General features: G+C 41.6%; 1 protein-coding gene and 1 long non-coding RNA gene across 4 annotated transcripts in view; one reads left to right on the top strand and one right to left on the bottom strand.

Annotated features, from left to right (window-relative positions):
* The first annotated feature begins 7,751 nt into the window (after positions 1-7,751).
* On the top strand, positions 7,752-24,775 carry LOC116532383. Its single transcript, XR_004260850.1, has 2 exons — positions 7,752-10,195; positions 24,508-24,775. It is a non-coding gene; the product is annotated as an uncharacterized LOC116532383 (long non-coding RNA).
* Positions 11,738-26,630, bottom strand: part of BAALC (BAALC binder of MAP3K1 and KLF4) — a 132,761-nt gene continuing 117,868 nt past the window's right edge. For all 3 annotated transcript variants that reach the window (XM_032251464.1, XM_032251474.1, XM_032251484.1), the window contains one exon: positions 11,738-14,026. In XM_032251464.1, coding sequence (XP_032107355.1) covers positions 13,916-14,026 — 111 coding nt within the window. In that variant the 3' untranslated portion in view covers positions 11,738-13,915. The remainder of the gene's footprint in view (positions 14,027-26,630) is intronic.

Genomic DNA, 26,630 nt, shown 5'->3' with positions numbered 1-26,630 from the left:
CAACTATTATATATCAATAAAAATTTTAAAATTTAAAAAGCCTAAATGTTGAGGACAGCAAATGTTATAATCAGATTTACATTTTAAAAAGATAATTTTGTCATCAGTGTGGAGCCCGGATTAGAGGCAAAGTGGGAGGTAAAGAAGGCAGTAGACTTCTGCAGAAATCCAGGAGTTTTGGTGGCCTGTGCTAAGGTGGTGGTTGTGAGACATGAGAGGAAAAGACAGATATAAGAGGCATTTGAGAAGTGTGGGAGACAAGATTCCATCAGAGAGGGAGAAAGGAAGGTCAAGGGTGACTCCAGAGTTTCTGTTTTGAGCAATTTTGTATAGATTGGATCATTGAATGGCACATGCAAGGCACGTTGATGAGGACAAATTTATAGAGCTAGGAAACTGGAGTGATATCAGGAAGGGGGTGATAAAGGTAGAGGAAGGGGAGAGAAAGGATGTGATAGCAACATAAGCAGAGGAGTCAGGAGTCATCGCTGAGTTCAGGGAGATGCTGAGCTCAGTTTGGGGCACTTTATTCTCTCTTGCCCCTCTCCCTCCAGCTGAGATTTCAGCTTTGTCTTGAGAGTTAATCATGTGCCACGACCAAAAATATTGTCTTTCTTGCTCTAATTATTCCAGGAGGAGCAAGAAAACATGGTAATTACCACTTTGTAATTTCCTCTCGGGAAAAGCTAATTCTTCTTCCATAATATTTCATTGACGTAGAAAAGAATGAAAACAATCTTCCTTTGAAAACAAGAATAAACAAACACTCACAGCAATCAGTCACTTCCAGGTTCCCAAGAGAAAATGGTTAGATGATCATTGGCCTAGGAATAGGCTGATCAACCGTCCCTGACTGCCTGGAACTTCCATGGTTTTAGCACTGCAAGTCCTGCATCCTGGAATCCCTCCGTGGGATTAGATTTGGATTCTAATCCTGATTCTATTGCTAATTCACTGTGAAAACAGGATACATTTATTCTGAGCATAGTTCCCTCACCTATAGAATGAGGGGAAAGGGCTTCTTTATATTCTCTCCCAAGATGAGCTCCTGCAGTCCCATGAATTTAAATATCATGTATTGCCAGTGACTGCTGAGAGAGCACCTGTTCTCACCCCTAAGGTACAGACTTAGATTTCCCACTGCCTACTCGACATCTCCACCCAAATGTTTAATAAGCATCAAACATTTTCATGCCCAAACAGAACTCTTTTTTTTTTTTTTTTTTTTGAGACGGGGTCTTACTCTATCACTTAGGTTGGAATGCAGTGGCAGGATCATGGCTCACTGCAGACTCAACTTTATGGGGGTCAGGTGATCCTCCTACTTCAGCCTCTCAAGTAATTGGGACTATAGGTGCATGCCACCACACCTAGCTAATTTTTTCTTTTCTATTTTTTGTAGAGAGAGGGTTTCACCATGTTGCCTAGGCTGGTCTTGAGCCATCTGCCTTGGCCTCCCAAAGTGTTGGGATTATAGGCATGAGCCACCGTGCCCAGGCCCAAAGACAACTCTTGATTTCCTCTCCTAAACCTATTCTCCCTACCTTCTATATCCCAGAAAATGACATCAACCAACCAGTTGCTTGAACCACATATCTAGGATTCCTCTTTGATTTTCTCGTCTGCTCTCTGTACCAATTCCAGGCCAAAATAGCAAGTTCTGTCAGTTCAGCCTCTAAAATGTATCCCAAATCCATCTGCTTCTGCTAACAGTAGCCAGAGGGACCCTTTAAAAATAAAAATTTCAACTCCTGTTCTTTCTCATTCGAAGATCTCAAATAATAAACTGTTTTAGAAGCATCTCTTATTTAAAGGGATTTAATTTAACTTCCTTTACCCACTCAGGTGATGTATTTGAATATACATATTTACTTTGATCTTTCCTGGATCTATAAGGAGTGTTGCTGGCCTTGTCACACTGCTAGGAATGAGTGTTCTGTCTGCCTGGAGAACAACATTACATACTTGATGCTAACTTCTAGGCAGTTTATCTGTACAAAGGAAAGATGTGAAAGCCTCAAATTCACTGCCCTACAACTCCTCACGAATCACACCTTTACATACAAAATCATGTCTCACTTGCCAGGTACCAGTTTGGGGAAAACTACCCTCCAAAAGTTTGCAAATGAAAGGTGGCAAGTTTAAAGGGATATCGTAAAGTCCCTAGAGCCCAAACCAACTAAAAAGATTCCTTCCTCTACGTTATCCTGAGTCAGTGATTCTTCCCAGAGCCAACAAGTACATGCTCCTTAGGATGGTTTCTTGAAGATATTTACTTTCCTCACCCAAGAAATGTCTAAGGTACATTTTGTGTTAGATCAGAAGTACTTATCTTGAAAACAGGTTCATTTTGTGGTGGATGAGAACAAAGTACTTAAATAAAGGGCCACCCCTCTGGTACATTTACCCTTGAGAGCTGAATCCCCTATGCCAGTCTTGCTCATGTCATGAAAATTTCAGGGCAGAATCACAGTTCAACAATAATAACTTTCTGTTCACCTTCCTATGATAGAGACTGTGCTAAGTGCTTTTTCAATGTGTCCTTACCAAATTCTTTCCATATCATGAGATATTATGAGCCCCATTTTCTTTTCTATTTTTTGAGACAGAGTTTTGCTCTTGTCATCCAGGCTGGAATACAATGGCATGATCTCGACTCACTGCAACCTCTGCCTCCTGGGTTCAAGTGATTCTTCTGCCTCAGCCTCCCAAGTAGCTGGGATTACAGGCATCTACCACCATGCTAGGCTAATTTTTGTATTTTTAGTAGAGACAGGGTTTCGCCATATTGGCCAGGTTGGTCTTGAACTCCTGACCTCAGGTGATTCTCCTGCCTTGGCCTCCCAAAGTGCCGAGATTACATGTGTGAGCCACTGTGCCTGGCCCAATGAGCCCCATTTTCTAAACAGGCAAAAGGGAACATGGGGAAGTGAAGTGACTTGCCCAAGGTTACAAAGCTAGTAGGTGGTGAAGCTGACATTCAACCCAGATATCTGACTTAAGGCTCTCTCATGGAGTTTTTGAGACACGAATTCTGTCTGTGATCTGCTTAGCCAGTGATTCTCAACCCTGGCTGCAGGTTAGAACCATCTGGGGAATTTTTAAACATCTTGATTCTAGATTATACCCCAGACTAGTTAAGCCAGATTGCTAGGGGTGGGACACAGGCAGTAATTGTTTTTAAATCTCCTCAGGTGATTCCAATGTGCAGCCATATTGCTAATCAGTGGCTATATATTCATAATTCTTTCCACCTGTTTTTAAAATTTTTTATTATTATTATTATTTGAGACTGAGTCTCGCTCTCTTGCCCAGGCTGGAGTGCAGTGATGTGATCTTGGCTCACTGCAACCTCTGCCTCTCAGGTTCAAGCAATTCTCCTGTCTCAGCCTCCCAAGTAGCTGAGATTACAGGCACACAGCACTACACCTGGCTAATTTTTGTATGTTTAATAGAGATAAGGTTTCACCATATTGGTCAGTCTGGTCTTGAACTCCTGACCTGAAGTGATCCACCAACTTTGGCTTCCCAAAGTACTGGGATTAAAGGTGTAAGCCACTGCACCTGGCCTCCACCTGTTATTTTTTAAAACTAGAAAATAATTATATTTGTTCCTTTTCACAAGCAATAGGTAAGAGGCCAATGAGTATAAGACATTGTATACCCACTGCATTTGCATTTCCTTTCTCTTTGGGGACCCAGCTAGCTCAGGCCTTCACTTTCTTATTCAAGAAGGAAGAAGAAAAAGTGATAACTGTGGTAGCCAGATAATGCTTAGATTTGCAATGTGTTTGGAAAAAAGAATACCCAAATTTATTAGTATTACCTTCAAATGAATTTTAATGCAATGGCACAACTAAAAGACTGCTACTGCTTTATTGCTGTTAAGAAAAAAAAAAAAGAAACAAAGCTGAAATTTTGCAGAGTTGTATCTAGGGTGCTATAATTGATCCTGGAGTGGCACTGACAACTTGGAAGTGCTAAGCTATGATGCTATACAAAGGGCTGTGAAGTTACCTGCATAGTGACAGATAGGAAATGAACATTTGTTGAGCATTTACTCATGGTGTAGTGGACAGAACACATGTTTTTATAGACAGGCAGACATGGGTTCAAGTCCCAACCATTTACTAGCCGTGGTATTTTTTGTTTTGTTTTGTTTGTTTTTATTTTTTGAGACAGGGTCTCGCTCTGTTGCCCAGGCTGGAGTGCTGTGGCGTGATCTTGACTCACTGCAATCCGCCTCCCAGGTTCAAGTGATTCTTGTGCCTCAGCCTCCTGAGTAGCTGGGATTACAGGTGTGTGCCACCACACCTGGCTAATTTTTTTTTATTAGAGATGGGGGTTTCACCATGTTGGCCAGGCTGGTCTTGAACTCCTGACATCAGGTGATCTGCCTGCCTCGGCCTCCCAAACTAGTGAGATTACAGGAGTGAGCCTTTAAGTCTCCATTTCCTAATCTGTAAAGCCGGGACTGATAAGGCTTACCTGGCAGGACTGTATGATTGCTGAGATAGTGTGCGAAGTGTCTAGTACAGTATCTGAGGCATGGCGATAATTACGATCGTGTGGTAGATGCCATGTTATCCACATTTGTTATTTCCCTTTATCTTCACAATACACCCTCAAAAAGATGCTGTTATTTTGACTGATGGAGGTGAGCCCTGAGAGGCTCCACAATTTGCCCCAGTCAGCTGTGAGATGTCCAGTTAGGATTGGTCTCCTGTACCCGAAGCCTGTGAAGGTTGGCTGCCACATCTTGCTTCACAGGCCATCCCATAGCTGACTTATCTATTAGAATGGAGGGAGATAGTCTCTGGATAATGAAATCAAATTTAAAAGGCAAACAAGTTTTCAGCTATCTTCCAAGCATATAACAATGTTATGAAAAAGGCTATCTGGCTCAGAAAGGGCACTGTCACTTACCTCTTTTCCTTTTAAGATGGAGCTCTACCTGGAGAACACCCATCTAAGAAACTGAAATTGCAAAGCCCACTCTTGCTTGAGTACTGCTAGTGTTAGCTGTATGCTGAGCTAAAACAAAACAAAACAAAACAAAACAAACAAAACAAAACAAAACAAAAACCTGGATGAGCCACTGTCTATTCACATCAGATCCACATCAGTTTTTCTGCTGGTGGCTTTTATGGTCTCCCATGAGAGACCATAAAACTTCAAATTGTGGGACATTGTGAAGTAATTTAAGAAGAATCAAATATTGTGAAACAGTTGGGAGCTCACTGTGAGAAACCTGGGTTCCTTGGAAGGACGAGAATGGGTTTTGGAGAATAGGTAGGAAATCTCTGCCACATAGGCCATCCAAGTGGAGATGTGCAATGGTCATTTGGAAATATGGCATAGGAGCTGGGGAGAGAGTGGAAATAGCATCTAAAGTTTTGAGGCCTTAGGATCAGATGAACTTGTTAAGGAAAATTGGATAGAGTCTGAAGAGGAAAGGTTGAAAACGGAACCTTGAGGAATACCAGACATTAAGGGACAGGCAGAGGAAGAGGAATTGGCAAAGGAGACTGACAAAGAGTAGAATCAGAAAGACAGGGGTGACCAAAAGCAGGGTAGCATTTCCAAATGAAAAAGCTGACAGAACTTTGAGGAAGCCCATCCTAGGGCTGCCATAACAAAACATGCCGGACCAGTGGGCTTGAAAAACAAAATTTATTTTAACAGATGCAGAGAGGTCAAGCGGGATGTGGACTTAGATGGTGTCATTGACTTTGGCAATTAGAGTACTGGTGACCCTACAGTGTAGTTTCAGTTGAGTAGAGGTGAGATGGTAGAGGCCTGAGAAGGAAATGCAAAGTGATAAAGTGGAGCTAAGGAGCAGAGGGCTCACTGGCAATGGAAGACTTTTCTGGCATCCCAAGCCACTATGAACTATGAAATGTCAATTAGTAAATCTATGCTGGGCACCATATTTCCTGAAGTGCCATCTTAATTTTTAGTTGAGTCAACTATTACAAATGTCTTTCTTCATCAGGGAGAGTGACATACTCACTGTATGGTACTCTTAAGTGTGCATTCATTTTCTTTCTCATCCCGGGTCCCACTGTTCACAATGGTCTATGGCATCCATTTATATCACCTGCCTGTCCCCTGAAAGCATGTAGTTTGTGACTTTTGTTAAGGTATCTCTTGGGGCTCCTTTCAAGGTTACTTCTTATATCTAGGATAAATCAGAGCTTTCCTCTGAAGCAAAACAGAACATTTATTTACTTATTTATTGGTCTTGACATGTTTTATTGTGATACAATACACATAAACAGAACATTTATAGACCAGTGGCAGTGGGATGTATATCTCATGCTAGGGAGGAGGTGGAGGACCATCTACTGGTGGAAACCAAGTCGTGGAAAAGATGATGTTTGACTATGATAATAAAAAAGAAAGACAAGAGGGAGAATGCTGTTTATATAGAAGCCTGCAACTGCAATAATGACTCTACACTGGAGATTGATCAAGGAAGCATCCAGTAAAGGAATGCGTTATTAAACTAGCTACCTGCTGGATAACTGGAACTTAATACAGCTGAGAAAACTCTGGGAGCTTGTATAAAATACTTATCTCAGCATTACCCCACCCAAGGTTGAGGGAGCTCTCATCAGTCATTGACTGACTGGTGCTGGAATGGGGAGAGGAGTGAATGTGCATTAATAGTGCCAATGTCCTGGCAACTCCTGCCATGGAGTGGTGAGATAAAGACTTCAGGCCAAGGAGAGCAGGTGCTACAGCTGGAAGTCAGCATGGGTGTGGTAAAGGGGTTGAAGGAAAGGTGGATGCCAGTAGTCTCTGCTGTAGTCCTGTGCTGTTTTGTCCTCTGTCATTCTGATTCCTTTGAATCAAGCTCTGAAACCTTGAGTCCTGTCCTACAAATACCTGCCTCATAAAAATGTGCAGATATTTTTCTAGGGTATTGTATTAGATTGCTAGGGCTGCCATAACAAAATACTGCAGACCGGTGGGCTTGAAAAACAAAAATTTATTTTCTCATAGTCTTAGAGGCTAGAAGTCTGAGGCAAGGTTGGTTTCTTATGAAGACCCTCTCCTTGCCTCGTAGGTAACCATTTTCTCTTGTGTCTTCATATGGTCTTCCCTCTGTATGTGCCTGTCTTAATCTCCTAATCTTATAAGGACACCAGTCATACTGAATTATGGCCCATCCAGGTGACCTCATTTTACCTTAATTGCCTCTTGAAAGATGCTACATACAAATACAGTCAGTCACATTATCAGATATTGGGGGTTAGGACTTCAACATGTGAATTTGACAGGGACACTGTTCAGGTATTTATTTAAAGATGAAATTGTTTGGCCAAAGAATGTACACATTTTAAATTTTAATAAGTTGACTAAATTAACATTGAAGAGTGGCAGAATATGCCTCTCCAGAATATGTCATTTTGGCTTAAGGGTTATTTTGAAATAAAGGCACTTTTAAGGAGAAGGTGGAAACAGAATTTTTTTGAGACAAAATCTCACTCTGTCTCCTTGGCACAACCTTGGCTTACTGTAGCCTTGACCTCCTGGGATCAAGTGATCCTCCTGCCTCAGCCTCCGGAGTACCTGGAACCACAGGTGCACACTACCATGCCTGGCTAAGTGTGTGTGTGTGTGTGTGTGTGTGTGTGTGTGTGTGTGTGTGTGTGTGTGTTTTGTAGAGTTGGGGTCTTGTGATGTTGCCCAAGCTGGTCTTGAATTCCTGGCCTCAAGTGATCCCCCTGCCTCAGCTTCCCACAGTACTGGGATTACAGGTATGAGCCACCATGCCCTTCTTAAAGCAGAACTTTCTGACTTCTCCTTTTTTTCCTGAAAGCATATTAAACTCCCATGTAAAAGATGCTCTCTCTGTACCTGGAGGAAAGAGATATTTTTATCACCAGAGACAGAGAGAACTCTCTGCAGATAATCGAATTTTGTTGAAACAACTCTCACCTTTCTTTAGCTTTCCTGTATATTTTACTTTTTCACAATTGCCCCTCTTTGTCCAACATAGTAGGAAAGCATTGAAGTTTTGCAACTTCTTTGAGCCATCATTTGTTTATGAAGATTCTTAAGTCACATAAAACTTAAAAATTAAATAAATCTTTAGGTTTCTCTCCTGCTAGTCTATTTTATGTCAATCTAATTCTCAGGCCCTGCTGGGGTTCCTACAAAGGTATAGGTAAAGCTTTGTCTGCCCTACACCATTCTATATAGTATCACGAATTTCACTTAAATCAGCAATGTCTGACATCACTTCTTTCACACACCCTTCCCAACATTGTTATTATCAAATTTTAAAAACTTTGCTAATCAGATAGGTAAAAAAGTGGCATCTCTTTTTTTTTTTAACCCAAATTTGCCCAATTACTGATAACACTGAGGATCTTTTTATATTTTTGTTAGCCATTGAACTTTCCTCTTGTCTGTTCATGTTATTTTCTCTTGGGTCATTTGTCTTTGATTATGAAATTCTCATTTTTTTTAATGTATATCACTATACTAACTCTTTGATACATAGGCTGTAGATATCTTCTAATAGACTATCATTCATCTTTATGTGAATGTTTATCATATAGAGGTTTTACATTTCAATGTGGTTACCTGTGCCCTAAGTTTGTTCTCTTCTTACTTCCTCAAGGACTTTTTTACTCTGTGGATAATGCCCCCACCCTTCCAGCTTCAGCCTTACTCTAAGGAATCCTTGCAATTGTTGAGAAACATACTCTAGTATGTCCCACTTTTTACACCTACTCCTTGAACCATCTCTCTCTCCAATTACTGGCCTCTTTTTGCTTTGTTTCATAGCAACATTTCTCAAAAGACAGGTTTTTTTCGTTCTCTCCACTTCCTCACCACCCCTCCAGTCATCACCCTCTGTAGTCTGGCTCTATGACCACCTCTCTGCTGGAAGTGTTCTTGTTAAGATCACCAGTCACCTTCATGGTGCTAGTTGGAGTCACACCTCTGTTCTCACGTTATTTAATCTTTCGGTAGCATTCACCATGACTGACCATATCTCCCTTCCTGAAACATTTTTTTTAAATCTTGGCTTCAGTAAATGAGCTCCCCGTTTTCTTTCTAACTGCCTCAGCACTTCTCAGTACCCTCTGCTGATTCTTCCTCCACCACCAACTCCCTAAATGTTGGAGTGTCTCCTGGTACAGCCCTGGACACTCCTCACCAGCTTTTCATCAGGTAAACTAACTCCTGTCCCAATAAATACCTTCTGTGTGCTGATGACCCCCAAATGCACAGCTGCACCCTCGACCAAGTCCTTGAGCTTTAGACTCGTACATCCAATTCCCTACTGGACACCTCCCCTTGATTATTTCACACTTAATGAGTCCAAAAATTGATCTTTTTGATTTTCACTGCCTCCCCAAAAAACTTTTCCCACTCTGTTTTCCCCTATCTTGCCAAGAATCCTGTTGCTCAAACCAAACTCTTAGGAATCACCCTGATTTCTCCCTTCACTTCAGCAGTCCATCAGCAAGTCTTAATGTTTCTATTTCCAAAATGTTCTCAGTATCCATATATTTTCATCCATCTTTGCAACTATTGTGCTATTCCTTGCACTGACATATCTTCCCAGGACTACAGCTGTAGCCTCCTAAATGGTCTCCTGCTTCCATTCCTGCCTCCGTCTAGCTTATTCTCCTGTTAACATTTTCAGCATTTACCCCCATCTTAAGTTACTGTAATAACTTTTTTCTTTATGTTGTTATTGTCTGTTTCCTCTATTATTTTGCAAGCTCTGTGAGGGTAGGGACCAGATCTGTTGTATTTCTCACCATATGCTAACTTCTGGCAGATTTAAGTATCTTAGTACATACATTTTGATTAAATCAATGAGCAAGTGAATGCATGATTTTAAATATTAGGTAATATTCATAATTTGCTCAGAAAATTCTCCTGAGATTGGCCACTTCCCAGACTGGTGAAACAGGAGAAAAGGATCTTGTATATCTCAATGACTCCTGAAAAGAGCATAAAAATAGTATGTTTGGGAACATAATGTGGAGCAGGAGTTATAATCTCAAATGTCTCTGGGTTCTGGCAGGTAACAGAAATGGGGAAGTTACCATGTGTAAGCCACAGTGAGTGGTAGGGACTGTCACAATCTGGAGAGGCTCCAGCTCCAGCTAATGCAGACTCATCAGCTCCAGCCAGATGTGGCCAAGCAGTGAGGGGCCCAAAGGTAAGTGATCTTCCAATTTTTCAAAAGAAGCTGAAAGTATATACGTACAAATTGGAATTGGTTTTGTTGAATTTCTCAAACTTGAAAAAGAATTAGTTTTGGCTGTGAGTAACGATTTGAAACAGCAATTTAAATGAGGGAAAGTATATTTCTTTCCCACAAAAAGAAGTTTGGGACATATAGTCCAAGACTCATGAAGCTCAATGGAATTAGGGACCCAGGCTTCTTCTAATTTGTTGCTTATCTTGGCATGGCTTTCATTCTTGAACTTACTTTGTGGCCCAAGGGACTGATGTAGCCCCAGCCATTAGCTCCTCATTCTGCACAGCAGGAAGCAAAAGGGGAAAGAAAGGGCCTGACTTCCTGGAAGCTTCTATGCCTCACTTCTATTTCATTTCATTGTCTAGAACTTAATCATGCAGCAACTTCTAGCTGCAAGGGAGGCTGGAAAGTGTAATGTTTGTTTTAAGTAGACATGCTCAACTAAGGAAGAAGGGAAGGATGGATACTGGAGGTCTAAAGTAGGAGTCTCTGCCAGAGCTGGCTATTTATGTGAAATTTCTAGGTTTTGACAACATGACAGCTAAACACAGCAGGTCTGTCACCTGATTTCAGCAGAGGAGCTGCCATTGTTGTTAACCCTGCTTAGAGCAGCAAATGTGAATGGGATGCACTTCAGTGTCACATGGGGCAGCCCACAAGTCTGGGTGCTGAGGATCATAAACAGATGCAGGTTAGTAGGACTTAGACAGTGCAAACAGTAGTACCTGTGTTCAGGTACCCTAGGAGATGGAGGCAGGTTGTGGAAAGCACTGTGAAGGTGGGTTGTGGGTAATGGGTGAGGGAGCGGCTACAGTCTGTTACCTGTACACCCAAGCAGTGTTCAGGGCATTGGCAGCAACATGGGAGGATCCTGGCATCCCTTACCTTTAGGTCTAAGCAGTTATTCCAAGGGGTGCAGTTTCTATCTTCTCTGAATTATAAAGTCCCACTCAGTGTTCTGACCTCGCATACCAGGTCAAGGTCACCCTCTCTGGAGATGTAAGTGAGGCTGAACTAGGCCCAAACTCCCTGAGAGCTCACTGGCCCTTTCCAATCACTGCCTTCACTACCAGCCCTCTTCAGTCCTCTCTCTCTGGCCCTCTCTAGCCCCGTCCAATCACTCAAATTGCCCTCTTAGACTTGGGTTCATCCCAGTCTGAGGCTCCATGACAATTCCCCTCTAAATAGCCTCATCTCCCAGTCACACCAGACCTTCTTGCCATGGTGGCACCATGTGGTGGTAGGAAAAGAATTGAATTTGCAGACAGGCTTCCCCCACTTGAATCTCTGTACCATCACTTACTAATTGACTGGACTATAAATATTTCTATAAGTGTAAATTGGCACTAATAACATTCTCCTTACCTACTTCACAAGGCTTTTTGGAGGATTCACAGGGATTACTTATGTAAAAGGTCTTTGTTTAAAAAGAAAAAATAGCCTAAACAACTCTGCATACAAATTTAAGGTTCCAGTAAAGATTCTCTGTAACTGCCCATATATGTTTAAAATTCGTGACTTTATTGACACAAACTTTGCAATGAAAAGTGTCATCCTAATAGGATAGTAAGAATCAGTTTCTGTCTCATACACACTTGAAAAAGTAGCCAGATGCATTTTTAGTCACATGGTTTAACTTCTGCTTGCTGTCTCTGTGAAATCCAGATTGTTCTGGGGAAGACTAGATTATATGCCCTGCATTTCCTTCTCCCCTGGAAGTGAGAAAGTGTTTCTATATAAAACAGAGACACTTTCTTAAGGTGATAAATTCCAAACAACATGCAGCAGTGAACAGATGTAGAAAGAAAGCAGTAAAGAGAAGCCACAAAGCACATCCCCTGGGAGAAAGAGCCCTTGAAGTTGCAGGGTCACTGCCAACCTTCGGCAGCTGGGGGCTCCTGCTGAGTAATGCCAGTGGGGACATATGAGTCACAGGTTTTGCTTTTATTTTATTATTATTAAAAACATTTTTTAGAACATGAAGTTCCCTAAAAGCCCTTTCTCAAAGAATCACAAAATGATAAAGGTTTAGAAAAACTATAATTTTGTGTGTGATATAGTCTTGTACAGTGATTAGAACACCTAGTTAAGACACAAACCTACCCTGGATATGAAAGATTCCATTGCAGAGCAATTTGCAACACACACGATGTCTTAGGGTCTAATTCAGTCTCCTGGTTATGAAGTCACTGTTAGATTCAGGATAGACAGTCATGACTACAAGACCCCAAATCTGTCAACATCTGCATAGTACCTGGCACAGGATGGACATTCAATGTTTAGTAAATAAATATACAATCTGCCCATGGAAGGAAAGAAGGAACAATGACACCACCCATTTGGGTTTGAAGAATAACAGAGTTAGCAGATAAGGAGGTTGAGTACCTGACCTTTGACCTGCATATCAGTTCTCTGGACTATATTATATAAATATAACACCATTAGGCTGCCTATTTCTGCTAAATATGGAATTTATTGGTATAGTTTGGTACAACTTTAGTCCTGTGTTTCCCAATCCCAGGCATGTTAACAGTCCTTAAAAAATCATGCTACATTACTTTGCAGGAAAATACTTCTAGATGAACATGTTTCAAAACATATGAGAAAACTATTCCTATCAAAACATCGTTTTTCTGTGTCAGCTACCTCATTTCTAATGCAGGGCACATCAACCTAATGTCAGAGTGAATACACATAAAACAGATGCTGGCTTTCTAAAGTGATTCCTTTGTGGATGCCAACATGACAGTCCTGGAGCTGTATACAGAGAGGCCAAGGGGAAGCCATGCATGCTGCTGCATGTCTCTGAATCATCTCCCTCTCCTCCGCAGTATTCAGCCTTTGATTCACAATTGCAAATGACCCCAATGGAGAGGGAAGGCATTCAAGAAGACAAGCAAAGGGAACTGGAAAGCTATGCAAAATTGCAATGTCTGGCTGAGCCTTCAGGGGTGTCCTTATTTGGATACATTGGCCACAAGCACGGTGACATTAAGGACTGGAGGACTTTCCAGGCAGATGAGAAACAGGTATGACTGCTTCACAGACACCTCCCAAAGACATGCCATGGGCAGTGGGTTGGTGCATGGGAAACTGGATCTGATCTGTCTCATACCATGCTAAGGAAACAAGGATAACAAGGAGTTTCCCTGTACCTTGATTGTTTCAATATGTGGGTTTAGAGTTGGATGAAAGCCAGCTTTTAAGTGAACCTGATAAGATTTGTAATGATAATATTTAAAATGAAAGAAGGAAAGAATAAGTTTGCCTGAAACAGAACACACTATCATGGCCAGGCGAGTTTAGCACTGAGGTGTGACTCTTTAACCCAGGAAACACATTCCTACTTTTCTGTTTCACAAACTGACCTGTAGCTTTAACTCACTACTTTTACACCAGACCCTGTTACAGGAGTTGCAAAGAGGCAAACTGAACTGCACACTTGCAGTTTATTAACATAGGTGAGCACTGTACCAATACATTTGTATGATAAGTAGGAGGCTCAGAAGGTCCCAACAAATCAGGCAGCAGTTTGCTACCAGGTAAGACAGTCTTGCCAGGGACTCAGTAGCATTCATGTGCAGTAAGGGGAAGACACTTCTTCAAGGTTCTTTGATGGGATCTAGTGCCATGAAGGACACTGAAGAAGTCCAGCTGCCCTTCTGCTTGCACTCTCTGCTAGTTGACACAGTTCTTTGTGATTCTTCGACTTCTGTCCATCTGTTGGATGCTGTCTGTTACATTAATGGTGACTTCTTTTGAGGACATTCTCTTAGCTTCTCTTTTAGCCTGTTAAGTTGAAAACAGTGATTGAGTTACTAGGAAATGTAAACCAAAGAAAATGACTGAGGCAAATCTCAATCAATTTAGGGGTTTATTTTGCTACCGTTGGGAATATACCTAGGAAAAAGGAACACAAATCACAAGAACATTTGTGATCTGTGCTTTTCCTAGAGAGGGTTTGAGGACTTCAGTATTTAAAGGGAAAAAAGTAGGCAGTAATGGAAAGAGGAAAGGAAAAGGGGAGGGTAGAGAAAAGGGGCAAACAGTTACATTCTTTTGAGGCTTTCATGAGCATTCATTGAATCCACATTTTATATGTGAAAGGAGGGGATAAAGGAACAAATATGCATTCATCTCATGCTCAGTGAACTTGCATTTTTATATAAGATAAACATAGAAGAGCTAATGAGCAAAATATGCATTTGTCTTAAGTGAGCAGAGGGATGACTCCTAGTCCTGTCTCTGTCCCATGCCTGTGAAGATAAGCTATTAATTTACATACGATGAAATCCAGGGACAGATCCAAGATGGCTGATTAGAAGCAGCTCAGGATTGCAGCTCCCAGCAAAAGCGCAGAGGGTGAGTGGATGCCGCATTTCTAGATGGATTTTTATTGCCCACAGACCAGGAGATTCCCAGGCAGAGGAGCCCCACGGGTTGCCAGTGCAGCTGTTTTGGCCGGTGTGGTGATTCTATGCACAAAATACACAGGTCCGGGTGCTGTTTTAGCTGGCAATTGGAGCTCCTGGGAGACAGAGTTGCCCATTAAACTGATAAAAAAGGGGACTGAAAGAGGGAGCCAGGCCAGGAGATTCCTGGGCAAAAAAGCGCCACGAATCTCAGCACGGCTGTTTCAGCCAGCACAGTGGGTCACCACATAGGAAATCTCAGTGCCTTTTCAACAGGCGACTGGAATACCTGGGAGACAGAGTCACCCATTCAACTTAAGAAAAAAAAAAAAAAAAAAAAAAAAAAAGGGCTCTGAGGCAGGGAGCCAGGTGATCAGGCTTGGCTGGTCCCACCCCCACAAAAAAACAGCAATCTGAAACACTCTGGATTGAGAGTTTCACAGCAAGCACAGCTGAACCAGGGACAGTCCAGCTCTGTGGGGGAGGGGCATCCACCATTACCAAGGCAGTCCACCACTACGGAGGTAGTCCGCCATTGCTGAGATAGCCCACCATTGCTGAGGCAGCCCACCATTACAGAGAGAGTCAGCCATTACAGAGGTGGACAGCCATTGCTGAGGCAGTTCTAACTATACCTGTATAAACAGGACTGCAGGGAAGTTCACATGGCAGCTGGGCAGAGCCCACAGCAGCTCAGCAAAGCCTCTGCAGGCAGACAGTAAGTAGGCTACCTCCTCACTGGGCGGCACAGCCCTGAAAAAAGGCGGCAGCACAACAGAAACTCATAAATAAAGCCCTAACTCCCCAGGACAGAGCACCTGGGGAAATTTAAAAAGGGGAGTTTCTGAGTTCTGCTGCAGCAGACTTAAACGTACCTGCCCAGCAGCTCTGAATGAACAACGGAGCTCACAGCTCAGCACTTGAGCTCCTATAAAGAACAGACTGTCTCCTCAAGCAGCTCCCTGACCCCCGTATATCCAAAGAGTCACGTCATAAAGGAGAGCTCAGACTGACATCTAGCGGGTATCCTTCTGGGACAAAGATAGCAGAAGAAGAAACTGGCAGCAACCCTTACTGTTCTGCAGACACGGCAGGTGATCCCGAGGCAAGCAGGGCCTGGAGTGGACCTCAGCAGTCCTACAGCAGAGGGGCCTGACTGGTAGAAGGAAAACTAAGAAACAGAAAGAAATAACTTATCATCAACAAACTGGACGTCCACTCAGAGACCCAATCTGAAAGTCACCAACTACAAAGACGAATCAACAAGATGGGAAGAATCCAGCGCAAAAAGGATGAAAACACCTGAAACTAGAACACCTCTCCTTCTACAAGGGATCACAACTCCACACCAGCAAGGGAACAAGGCTGGATGGAGAATGAGTGTGATTAATTCACAGAATCAGGCTTCAGAAGGTGGGTAATAAGAAACTTCTCTGAGCTAAAGGAACATGTTCTCACTCAATTTAAAGAAACTAAAAACCTTGAAAAAAGATTTGATGAAATACTAACAAGAATAAATAACTTAGAGAGGAATATAAGTGAATTGATGGAGCTGAAAAATATAACACAAGAACTTCGTGAAGCATACACAAGTTTCAACAGCCGAATTGACCAAGCAGAAGAAAGGATATCAGAGGTCGAAGATCAACTCAATGAAATAAAACAAGAAGGCAAGATTAGAGAAAAAAGGGTAAAAAGGAATGAACAAAGTCTCCCAGAAATATGGGACTATGTGAAAAGACCTAATCTATGTTTGATAAATGTACCTGAATGTGACGGAGAAAATGAATCCAAGCTGGAAAATGCTCTTCAGGTTATTATCCAGGAAAACTTGCCCAACCTAGCAAGGCAGGCCAATATTCAAGTCCAGGAAATACAGAGAACACCACAAAGATATTCCTCAAGAAGAGCAACCCCCAAGGCACATAATCGTTGGATTCACCAGGGTTGAAATGAAGGAGAAAATGCTAAGGGCAGCCAGAGATAAAGGTAGGGTTGCCCACAAAGGGAAGCCCATCAGACTCACAGCAGATCTCTTGGCAGAAACCCTACAAACCAGCAGAGAGTCAGGGCCAATATTCAACATCATTAAAGAAAAGAACTTTCAACCCAGAATTTCCTATCCAGCCAAACTAAGATTCATAAGTGAAGGAAAAGTAAAATCCTTTGGGAACAAGCAAGTACTCAGAGATTTCATCATGCCCAGGCCTGCTTTACAAGAGCTTCTGAAAGAGGCTCGACACATAGAAAGGAACAACGACTACCAGGCACTTAAAAAACACACCAAATGGTAAAGAGCATCAACGCAACAAAGAAACTGCATCAACTAACGGGCAAAATAGCCAGCTAGCATCAAAATGGCAGGATCAAATTCACACGTAACAATATTAACCCTAAATGTAAATGGGCTAAATGCCCTAATCAAAAGACACAGACTGGCAAATTGGATAAAAAGCCAAAACCCATCAGTGTGCTGTATTCGGGAAACCCATCTCACATGAAAGGATACACAAAGGCTCAAAATAAAAGGATGGAGGAAGATTTACCAAGCAAATGGAGAGCAAAAAAAGCAGGAGGTGCAATTCTTATCTCTGATAAAATAGACTTTAAATCAACAGAGATCAAAAGAGACAAAGAAGAACATTACATAATGGTAAAAGGATCAATGCAACAAGAAGAGCTAACAATCCTAAATATGTACGCACCCAATACAGGTGCACCCAGACACATAGAGCAAGTTCTTAATGACTTACAAAGAGACTTAGACTCCCACACAATAATAGCAGGAGACTTTAACACCCCATTCTCAATATTAGACAGATCAACGAGACAGAAAATTAACAAGGATATCCAGGACTTGAACTCAGACCTGGACCAAGCAAACCTAATAGACATTTACAGAACTCTCCACCCCAAATCCACAGAATTTACATTCTTCTCAGCACCACATCACACCTACTCTAAAATTGACCACATAATTGGAAGTAAATCACTCCTCAGCAAATGCAAACGAACAGAAATCATAACAGTCTCTCAACCACAGTGCAATCAAGTTAGAACTCAGAATTGAGAAACTAACTCAGAACCACACAGCTTGATGAAAACTGAACAACTGGCTCTTGAATGTCGACTGGATAAACAATGAAATGAAGGCAGAAATAAAGATGTTCTTCAACGAGAATGAAGACACAACATACCAGAATCTCTGGGACACATTTAAAGCAGTTTCTAGAGGAAAATTTATAGCAATAAATGCCCACATGAGAAGCAAGGAAAGATCTAAAATCGACACCCTATCATCAAAATTGAAAGAGCTAGCGGAGCAAGATCAAAAAACCTCAAAACCTAGCAGAAGACAAGAAATAACTAAGATCAGAGCAGAACTGAAGGAGATAGAGACACAAAAAACTATTCAAAAAATCAATAAATCCAGGAGCTGGTTTTTTGAAAAGATAAAAAAAATAAACAGACCGTTAGCCAAACTAATAAAAAAGAAAAGAGAATAATCAAATAGATACAATAAAAAACAATAAAGGGGATATCATCACAGATTCCACAGAAATTCAAACCATCATCAGAGATTATTAGAAACAATTCTATGCACATAAACTAGTAAACCTGGAAGGAATAGATAAATTCCTGGACACTTGCATCCTCCCAAGCCTAAACCAGGAAGAAGTCGAAACCCTGAGTAGACCAATAACAAGGGCTGAAGTTGAGGCAGCAATTAAGAGCCTACCACCCAAAAAAAGCCCAAGTCCAGATGGGTTCACAGCCGAATTCTACCAGACATACAAAGAGGAGCTGGTACCATTCCTTCTGAAACTATTCCAAACAACACAAAAAGAGGGAATCCTTCCCAAATCATTTTATGAGACCAACATCATCCCGATACCAAAACCTGGCAGAGACTCGGCAAGAAAAGAAAACTTCAGGCCAATATCCATGATGAACATAGATGCAAAAATCTTCAATAAAATACTGGCAAACTGATTGCAACAACACATCAAAAAGCTTATCCACCATGATCAAGTAGGCTTCATCCCGGGGATGCAAGGCTGGTTCAACATATGCAAGTCTATAAACGTAATCCAACACATAAACAGAACCAAAGACAAAAACCACATGATTATCTCAATTGATGTAGAGAAGACCTTTGACAAAATTCAACAGCCCCTTATGCTAAAAAACCTCAATAAATTAGGTATTGATGGAATGTAACTCAAAATAAGAAAAGCTATTTATGACAAAACAACAGCCAATATCATACTGAATGGGCAAAAACTGGAAGCATTCCCTTTGAAATCTGGCACTAGACAGAAATGCCCTCTCTCACCACTCCTAGTCAATATAGTATTGGAGGTTTCAGCCAGAGCAACCAGGCAAGGAAAAGAAATAAAGGGCATTCAATTAGGAAAGGAGGAAGTCAGATTGTCTGTATTTGCAGACGACATGATTGTATATCTAGAAGAGTCTCAGCCCAAAATCTCCTGAAACTGATAAGCAACTTCAGCAAAGTTTCAGGATACAAAATCAATGTGCAAAAATCACAAGCATTCCTATACACCAATAACAGACTTAAAGAGAGCCAAATCAAGAATGAACTGCCATTCACAATTGCTGCAAAGAGAATAAAATACCTAGGAATACAACTAACAAGGAACGTAAAGGACCTCTTCAAGGAGAACTACAAACCACTGCTCAACAAAATAAGAGAGGACACAAACAGATGGAGAAACATTCCATGTTCATGGTTAGGAAGAATCAATATCGTGAAAATGGCCATACTGCCCAAAGTAATTTACAGATTCAACGCTATCCCCATCAAGCTACCAAGGACTTTCTTCACAGAACTGGAAAAAACCACCTTAAACTTCATATGGAACCAAAAGAGATCCCGCATAGCCAAGTCAATTCTAAGCAAAAAGAACAAAGCTGGAGGCATTACACTACTGGACTTCAAACTATACTACAGGGCTACAGTAATCAAAACAGCATGGTACTGGTACCAAAACAGAGATATAGACCAATGGAACAGAACAGAGGCATTGGAGGCAACGCCATACATCTACAACCATCTGATCTTTGACAAACCTGACAAAAGCAACGGGGAAAGGATTCCCTGTTTAATAAATAGTATTGGAAAACTGGCTAGCCATGTGCAGAAAGCAGAAACTAGACCCCTTCCTGACACATTACACTAAAATTAACTCCAGATGGATGAAAGACTTAAACATAAAACCTAACACCATAAAACCCCTAGAAGAAAACCTAGGCAAAACCATTCAGGACATAGGTATAGGCAAGGACTTCATGACCAAAACACCAAAAGCATTGGCAACAAAAGCCGCAATAGACAAATGGGACCTAATCAAACTCCACAGCTTCTGTACAGCCAAAGAAACAGTCATTAGAGTGAATCAGCAACCAACAGAATGGGAAAAAATTTTTGCAATCTACCCATCTGACAAAGGGCTAATATTCCAGAATCTACAAAGAACTAAAACAGGTTTAGAAGAAAAAAAAATAAGCCCATTCAAAAGTGTACAAAGGATGTGAACAGACACTTTACAAAAGAAGACATACAGGAGGCCAACAAACATATGAAAAAATGCTGATCATCACTGGTCATTAGAGAAATGCAAATCAAAACTGCATTGAGATACTATCTCACACCAGTTAGAATGGTGATCATTAAAAAATCAGGAGACAACAGATGCTGGAGAGGATGTGGAGAAAAAGGAACACCCTTACAGTGTTGTTGGGAGTGTAAATTAGTTCAACCATTGTGGAAGACAGTGTGGCAATTCCTCAAGGACCCAGAAATAGAAATTCCATTTGACCCAGCAATCCCATTACTGGGTATATATCCAAAGGATTATAAATCATTCTGCTGTAAGGACACATGCACACCTATGTTCATTGCAGCACTGTTTACAATAGCAAAGACCTGGAACCAACCCAAATGCCCACTGATGATAGACTGGACAGGGAAAATGTGGCATATACACACCATGGAATACTATGCAGCCATAAAAAATGATGAGCCATGGAATACTATGCAGCCATAAAAAATGATGAGTTTGTGTCCTTTGTAGGGACATGGATGAACCTGGAAACCATCATTCTCAGCAAACTGACACAAGAACAGAAAATCAAACACCACATGTTCTCACTCATAGGTGGGTGTTGAACAATGAGAACACATGGACACTTGGAGGGGAGCATCACACACTGGGGTCTGTCAGGGGGGAAATAGGGGAGGGACAGCATGGGGGTGGGGAGTTGGGGAGAGATAGCATGGGGAGAAATGCCAGGTATAGGTGATAGGGAGGAAGGCAGCAAATCACACTGCCATGTGTGTACCTATGCAATAATCTTGCATGTTCTTCACATGTACCCCAAAACCTAAAATGCAATTAAAAGAAAGGAAGAAAAGAAAGAAAAGAAAGAAAGAAAGAAGAAAGAAAGAAAGAAAGAGAAAGAAAAAGAAAAGAAAAAGAAAGAAAGGAGAAAAAAAAGAGAGAAGGAAGAAAGGAAGGAAGGAAGGAAGGGAGAGAGGGAGGGAAGGAAATCCCACAGAACTCTGTTTTAGGGTAAAGATCTTGGGGCCCACAAGGAATTTCTCTGTGAGAAAGTATGAGAGAGTTCCCCTGGAAGGTATGTGGCCTTCTATCTTTGCAGTTATCTATTTGGGAACAAAATGGTTTTTGGTGACTCAGTTTCTAAGCTTAACCTTTCCCTTTGGCTTACTGAGTTTGGGATCCTGAGATTTTTATTTTCCTTTCACAGAAATATCCGAAGGTCCTCAGAATTTGCATTAATCTTTTGAGATTATCACAAATACACATACACACACACACACACACACACACACAATCAGGAAGGATCACCCACAAAAATGCATGCACATATGTTTCCTATCAGAGGTTTCTTTGTTGAATCTTTAATACCAACGCAGAACCTGGAATAGGGCATGTTCAGTAAAACGCTGTTGAGTGAATGAGCTACAGTCCATCAAAGGGTAATATGAAAGTTTTCACCGTCGGCTTTAGTAGAGTGGTTAAGGGTTTCAGCTTTGGAGTCAGAGAGACTTTAGTTCAAATACTGGCTGTATGATTTCACTTTGGGCAAGTTTTTTCTAACCTCTCTAACCCTTATCTGTAAAATGGGGAATAATAATAATATCTCTCTCATTAGGTTTTTGTATGGATTAAATAAGGTAATACATGTAAAGTACTTAGTACAATGCCTATCACTAAATGAAAACGAAAAAAAAAAAAAACCCACCTTAAAAAGTAAGGTAGACTGTCCACTTCTAACTAAGGATAAACCAATGGCGAAATTCTGAATTAATATTAAACATTAAAACACTAATTAAATTGTAGGTTCTTCAAGTATGTGTGCCCAGTCCCTGATTCTCCATTCCCCTCAAAAAGAAAACAACTTTGGTGAGGGGCATTCTTGTGCTTATTCTGCTCAGTGATTTTGTGCTGGGGGTGAGCATAAGTGAGCCTGTGAGTCGCCTCCACTAGTGGATGGACACGGTTATTTGCTGCCCATCCCCATTCCAGAAAGGACCTGTTGCCTCGCTGCAGGGAGAACAGTTAGCAAGTAGCCTCCAGTTGTCCCTTTGGGGGTCAGCCTCAGCTGCAGATAGTCACCTCACTCAATAAGGCCCAATTTGCAGGTAAATGGAAGGGCATAAAGGCCTGGCCATTTGGGTCCCAAACAGGTCAGCTCCCACAAGCCACTTATCTGCACAGGGCAGGGGTGGCCGAAGCTATTGTCAGCTTGCATTGTGGCTGGACTTCTCCCTTAATCCACTCCTGCTTCCATCACCCCTTTCCACAGGTGTGGGCCCCAAGGGCACTTACTAACATCCTGTATAATGACATCTCATGGTCTGCCTCCTGGGAGCATAGTCTGCCTCAGATCCAGTGGGAACACTCCTCCAGGCATGAGCACCTCCTCATGCTGGGTGTTTGAGATATGCTCATTTTTCATACAACATGGCCCTGAACACAAGCCAACTACTTCCTCTGTAGTGCATCCAAACAAATGGTGGATTATTGCACTGATGGAGAAAAATCCATTGCTCTATTTATTAACAAACGATATGTATGTTTCTAACATGTCACATAAATCCTGTGTCCTTGTGTAGCTGATGGCGACACCCCTCTCTAGATTCCCTTCACTCTGCCAGAGCATCTCTCCCAGCAGATTCCCTTTACTCTGCCAGAGCATCTCTCCCAGCTGCTGTGACTGTTGGCTGCTAACTGCTCACCGCACACCCTTCTTTTTTTTTTTTTTTTTTTTTTTTTTAAGAGATAGAGTCTCGCCCTCACCCTGTCACCCAGATTGGAGTGCGGTGGCACGATCTCAGCTCACTGCAACCTCTGCCTCCCAGGTTCAAGCAGTTCCCTGCCTCGGCCTCCCGAGTAGCTGGGATTACAGGCGCCCGCCACAATGTCCAGCTAATTTTTGTATATTTAGTAGAGAAGGGGGTTTTAACATGTTGGCTAGACTGGTCTTGAACTCCTGACCTCGTGATGCACCCACCTCAGCCTCCCAGGCCTGAGCCTCCACACCCAGACAGCACACCCTTCTTTTGAGATGTGCCCTCATCTAATTGGAGCTACTTCCTCCAGGAATGCCAAACAGGTCTATGTCCTGGAGAGACCCATATCCCTTGCCTGATTGTTAGGATACAAACAACTGCCCTTTTTGCCTCTGTGGGGTACAAATCCGTGGTGCTTTGCATGCCCCAGGGTTCCTTGTGGGATCAAGCTGAGAGTAGACTACAGCTGTTCAGCTGATTGAGCTCACACTTGCTGGATCTGATCCTCTGCCCTGCCCTGCTTCCTGCACTACTATGCAGGTTTCACCTGAGAGTACTTTTTCAATTACTTGCATCCTTTCAATTACTTGCATCCTTATCTCGGGTTCTGTGTCTAGGGAAGCTAACCTAAGATAATACTTTATGGGTGATTTGAGGAACATTTAAGGATAATTTTACTCTACATAATTTTAGCCTTATCTGTTGATTTCATGAGATAGATGTCATTGCTTTCCTCGGTGTGTTCCCAAGTACCTAGCATAGTTCTGAGACTTCATAAGCTCTCAGTTTAACTTTGGTCGAATAAATGAATGAATGAATGAGTCCACTACATTTGTGATTGTACCCTTGCTTTAACAACCAGTAGGCAATACTGCTTAGGGCTCAGTCTTACATTCAAGTGTTCTGAGCCTGAACTGGTACCAAGGCTAGCAAAGACTTTTATGGGTTTATTTTTCCCAAAAAGCAGAGAACCAATAAAATCACACTACCTTGAAACTAAACATCTCTTGTTATTTATCTGTAACTCCTCCTGTCCTTTAAAGCATTCTTTCTAAGAGTAGTGAGGACTAAGCTCTGATTTTTTAACTTGCCCAAATTCCTAAGGGGTCTGGGGAGTCATGCCCTACAAACCACAAATTCTCATCACATGGGTTTTATTTAACCCTGTATATCGTGACTTACTTCCCAGTCTGACTCTGGCATAACAAGGAAGAAAATCAAAATATTTTACCCCAAAACATGTTTTTCTGCCATAGCTTGAAATGGCCCTGAAAAGCCGTCCCTTGTGGGAAAAACCACATTCTACAGAGAATCCCCTCCACCTCCCTTTTTTTTCCCCTTTCTTCCTTTCCAGATCCAGGTGATAATCAGCTATGAGCTAGGCACCCTTTTAGGTCGGATAAGAAACATTTTACAATCTGCTTGTCCTGAAGTCTGCTGAGAGCTTCCTCTGCAGCAAAACTTGGTCTCTACAGTCCTTTGTCTTAACCTGAACATCTCCTTTCTATTGAACCTAGGTCTTCCGATAAACGCAACCAATTGTCTACCAGAAAATGTTTAAATTTACTATTGCCTGGAAGCCCCTGCCACCCGCCCGCCCACTCCGCCTTGAGTTGACCCACCTTTCTGAACCAACCAAGGTATTTTTAAATGTATTTGATTGATGTCTCATGCCTACCTAAAATATATAAAACCAAGCTGTACCCAGCCTACCTTGGGCACATGTTCTCAGGACCTCCTGAGGGCTGTGTCACTCGTATTTGGCTCAAAATAAATCTCTTCAAATATTTTACAGAGTTTGACTCTTTTCATCAACAGTAGTTACTTGATTTTCCCAGTTCACATTGGACTACCCCATGCCTGCTAAACACACACACACACACACACACAGACGCACACAGACACACATACACATATCCATGCACACACAAAGCGTTGTGAAGGAAAAGAAGACAGTGAGTCTGTTTCCTAAAGAAAACTGGGGTGAGGTGTCACTACATAGCTTTGAGGACTGGGGCATGGACTAGAATGCAGAGGCCTTCTTTGAAGTGAGCTAAATTGACTGTAGCATTCCTCTCAAATTGGTGGGAGGTAAGAGGGCTTTCCAGAATGGAAATGGAAATGTTGCAAACTGCAGAAATCCTTTTCTTTAGAGAAGACTGTTGGTAAGATTTCACAAAAGGCTATTAAAGATGATACACAGCTCTCTATTTCAATCTGTGCTTCTAAGCTTAAAAATCTAAGCAAAAATCCAGCAGTTGGATTTCTAAGCCTGTTTAAGAGGGTACAAAGTAGTCATTCCTATAACAGCCACAGATATATATATAAATTATAATCCCAGTTACAATAGGGCCATTTCTTAAATCTGCATTTCATAAGCCTGCACAGTGGAAATGTTTAGAGCACAAGCTTTGGAGCCAGATAGACCTGGGCATAGAGCAAGCCTTTGCCACTAGTTAGCTGCAACAAGACATGTTGCTTTGACATTTGAGTCTCAGTCCTATTACCTGAAAAATGAAGGAAATGCCTGCTTTTCACTTTTCTTTGAGAGAATTAAGTATGCCACATAACATTGATAGGGTTACAAACTTCTCCTCGTTTATCCAGGGCCAACGAGTTTTAAAACTAAAGGTTCCATATCCCAGAAACCTCCTCAGGAGGCCCCAGCCAACTAGGACTGCTAGTCACCTCAGTTGTAGCTATTAACTTTAATTTTATTTGGACAAGGATGATGTCAGTCAAACAGCAAATTAAAGCCTCATTATACTGAAACAATGACTACTGCTACTTCTAAATGGCAACAACAATAACTCTAAAAGATGTGCTTCTGGAAAAGGACAAACTAGAGTTCTGTACTCCCATGATATGGGCTCAAAAGGTTCCAAGCCATAAACAAATCCACTTTCAAATAATTACACTGCATTTAAGTTAGCAAATTAGTTAACAATACATTTTCTCGGAAACATTTTATAAAAGAGAAGCTTTCAAATCTGAGACATCAACGGAAAGGTACCCAACCAAAAGCAGCCGTGAGGATGTTCAAGAGATTAGTAGTCATGGCAATTGAGGACTAAGCTCTGATTTTTTATGTTGCCCAAATTCCTTTCTAAGGGGTCTGGGGAATCATGCCCTACAAACCATAAATTCTCATCAGATGGGTTTTGTTTGACCCTGCATATTGTGGCTTACTTTCCAGTCTGACTCTGGCATAACAAGGAAGAAAATCAAAATGTTTTACCCCAAAATATATTTCCTTGCCATACCTTGAAATTGCCCTGCAGAGTCTCTTGTGGGAAACATCCACATTCTGTGGAGAATCCCTTTTCCCCTTTGTTTTCCTTCCTTCCTTCCCAGATCCAAGAGATAATCAACTAAGAGCCAGGCACCCTTTTAAGTCTGATAAATTTACAACCTGCTCTCTTTAAAGTCTGCCATCTAAGACCTTCTTCTACACAATAAAACTTGGTCTCCACTTTCCTTTATTTTTAAACTGAACATCCCTTTCTATGGATCCCAGGTCTTTAGACAAACTCAACCAATTGTCAACCAGAAGATGTTTAAATTTACCTATAGCCTGGAAGCCCCCGCTTTGAGTTGTCCCACCTTTCTAAACCAAACGAATGTATTTCTTAAATGTATT

This window comes from Sapajus apella, unplaced genomic scaffold, assembly GCF_009761245.1.
Source record: "Sapajus apella isolate SASKATOON/1434 unplaced genomic scaffold, GSC_monkey_1.0 scaffold3, whole genome shotgun sequence".
Taxonomy (NCBI): domain Eukaryota; kingdom Metazoa; phylum Chordata; class Mammalia; order Primates; family Cebidae; genus Sapajus; species Sapajus apella.
The sequence above is the reverse complement of the archived record's forward strand: the minus strand, read 5'-3'. Positions and strand labels throughout refer to the sequence as shown.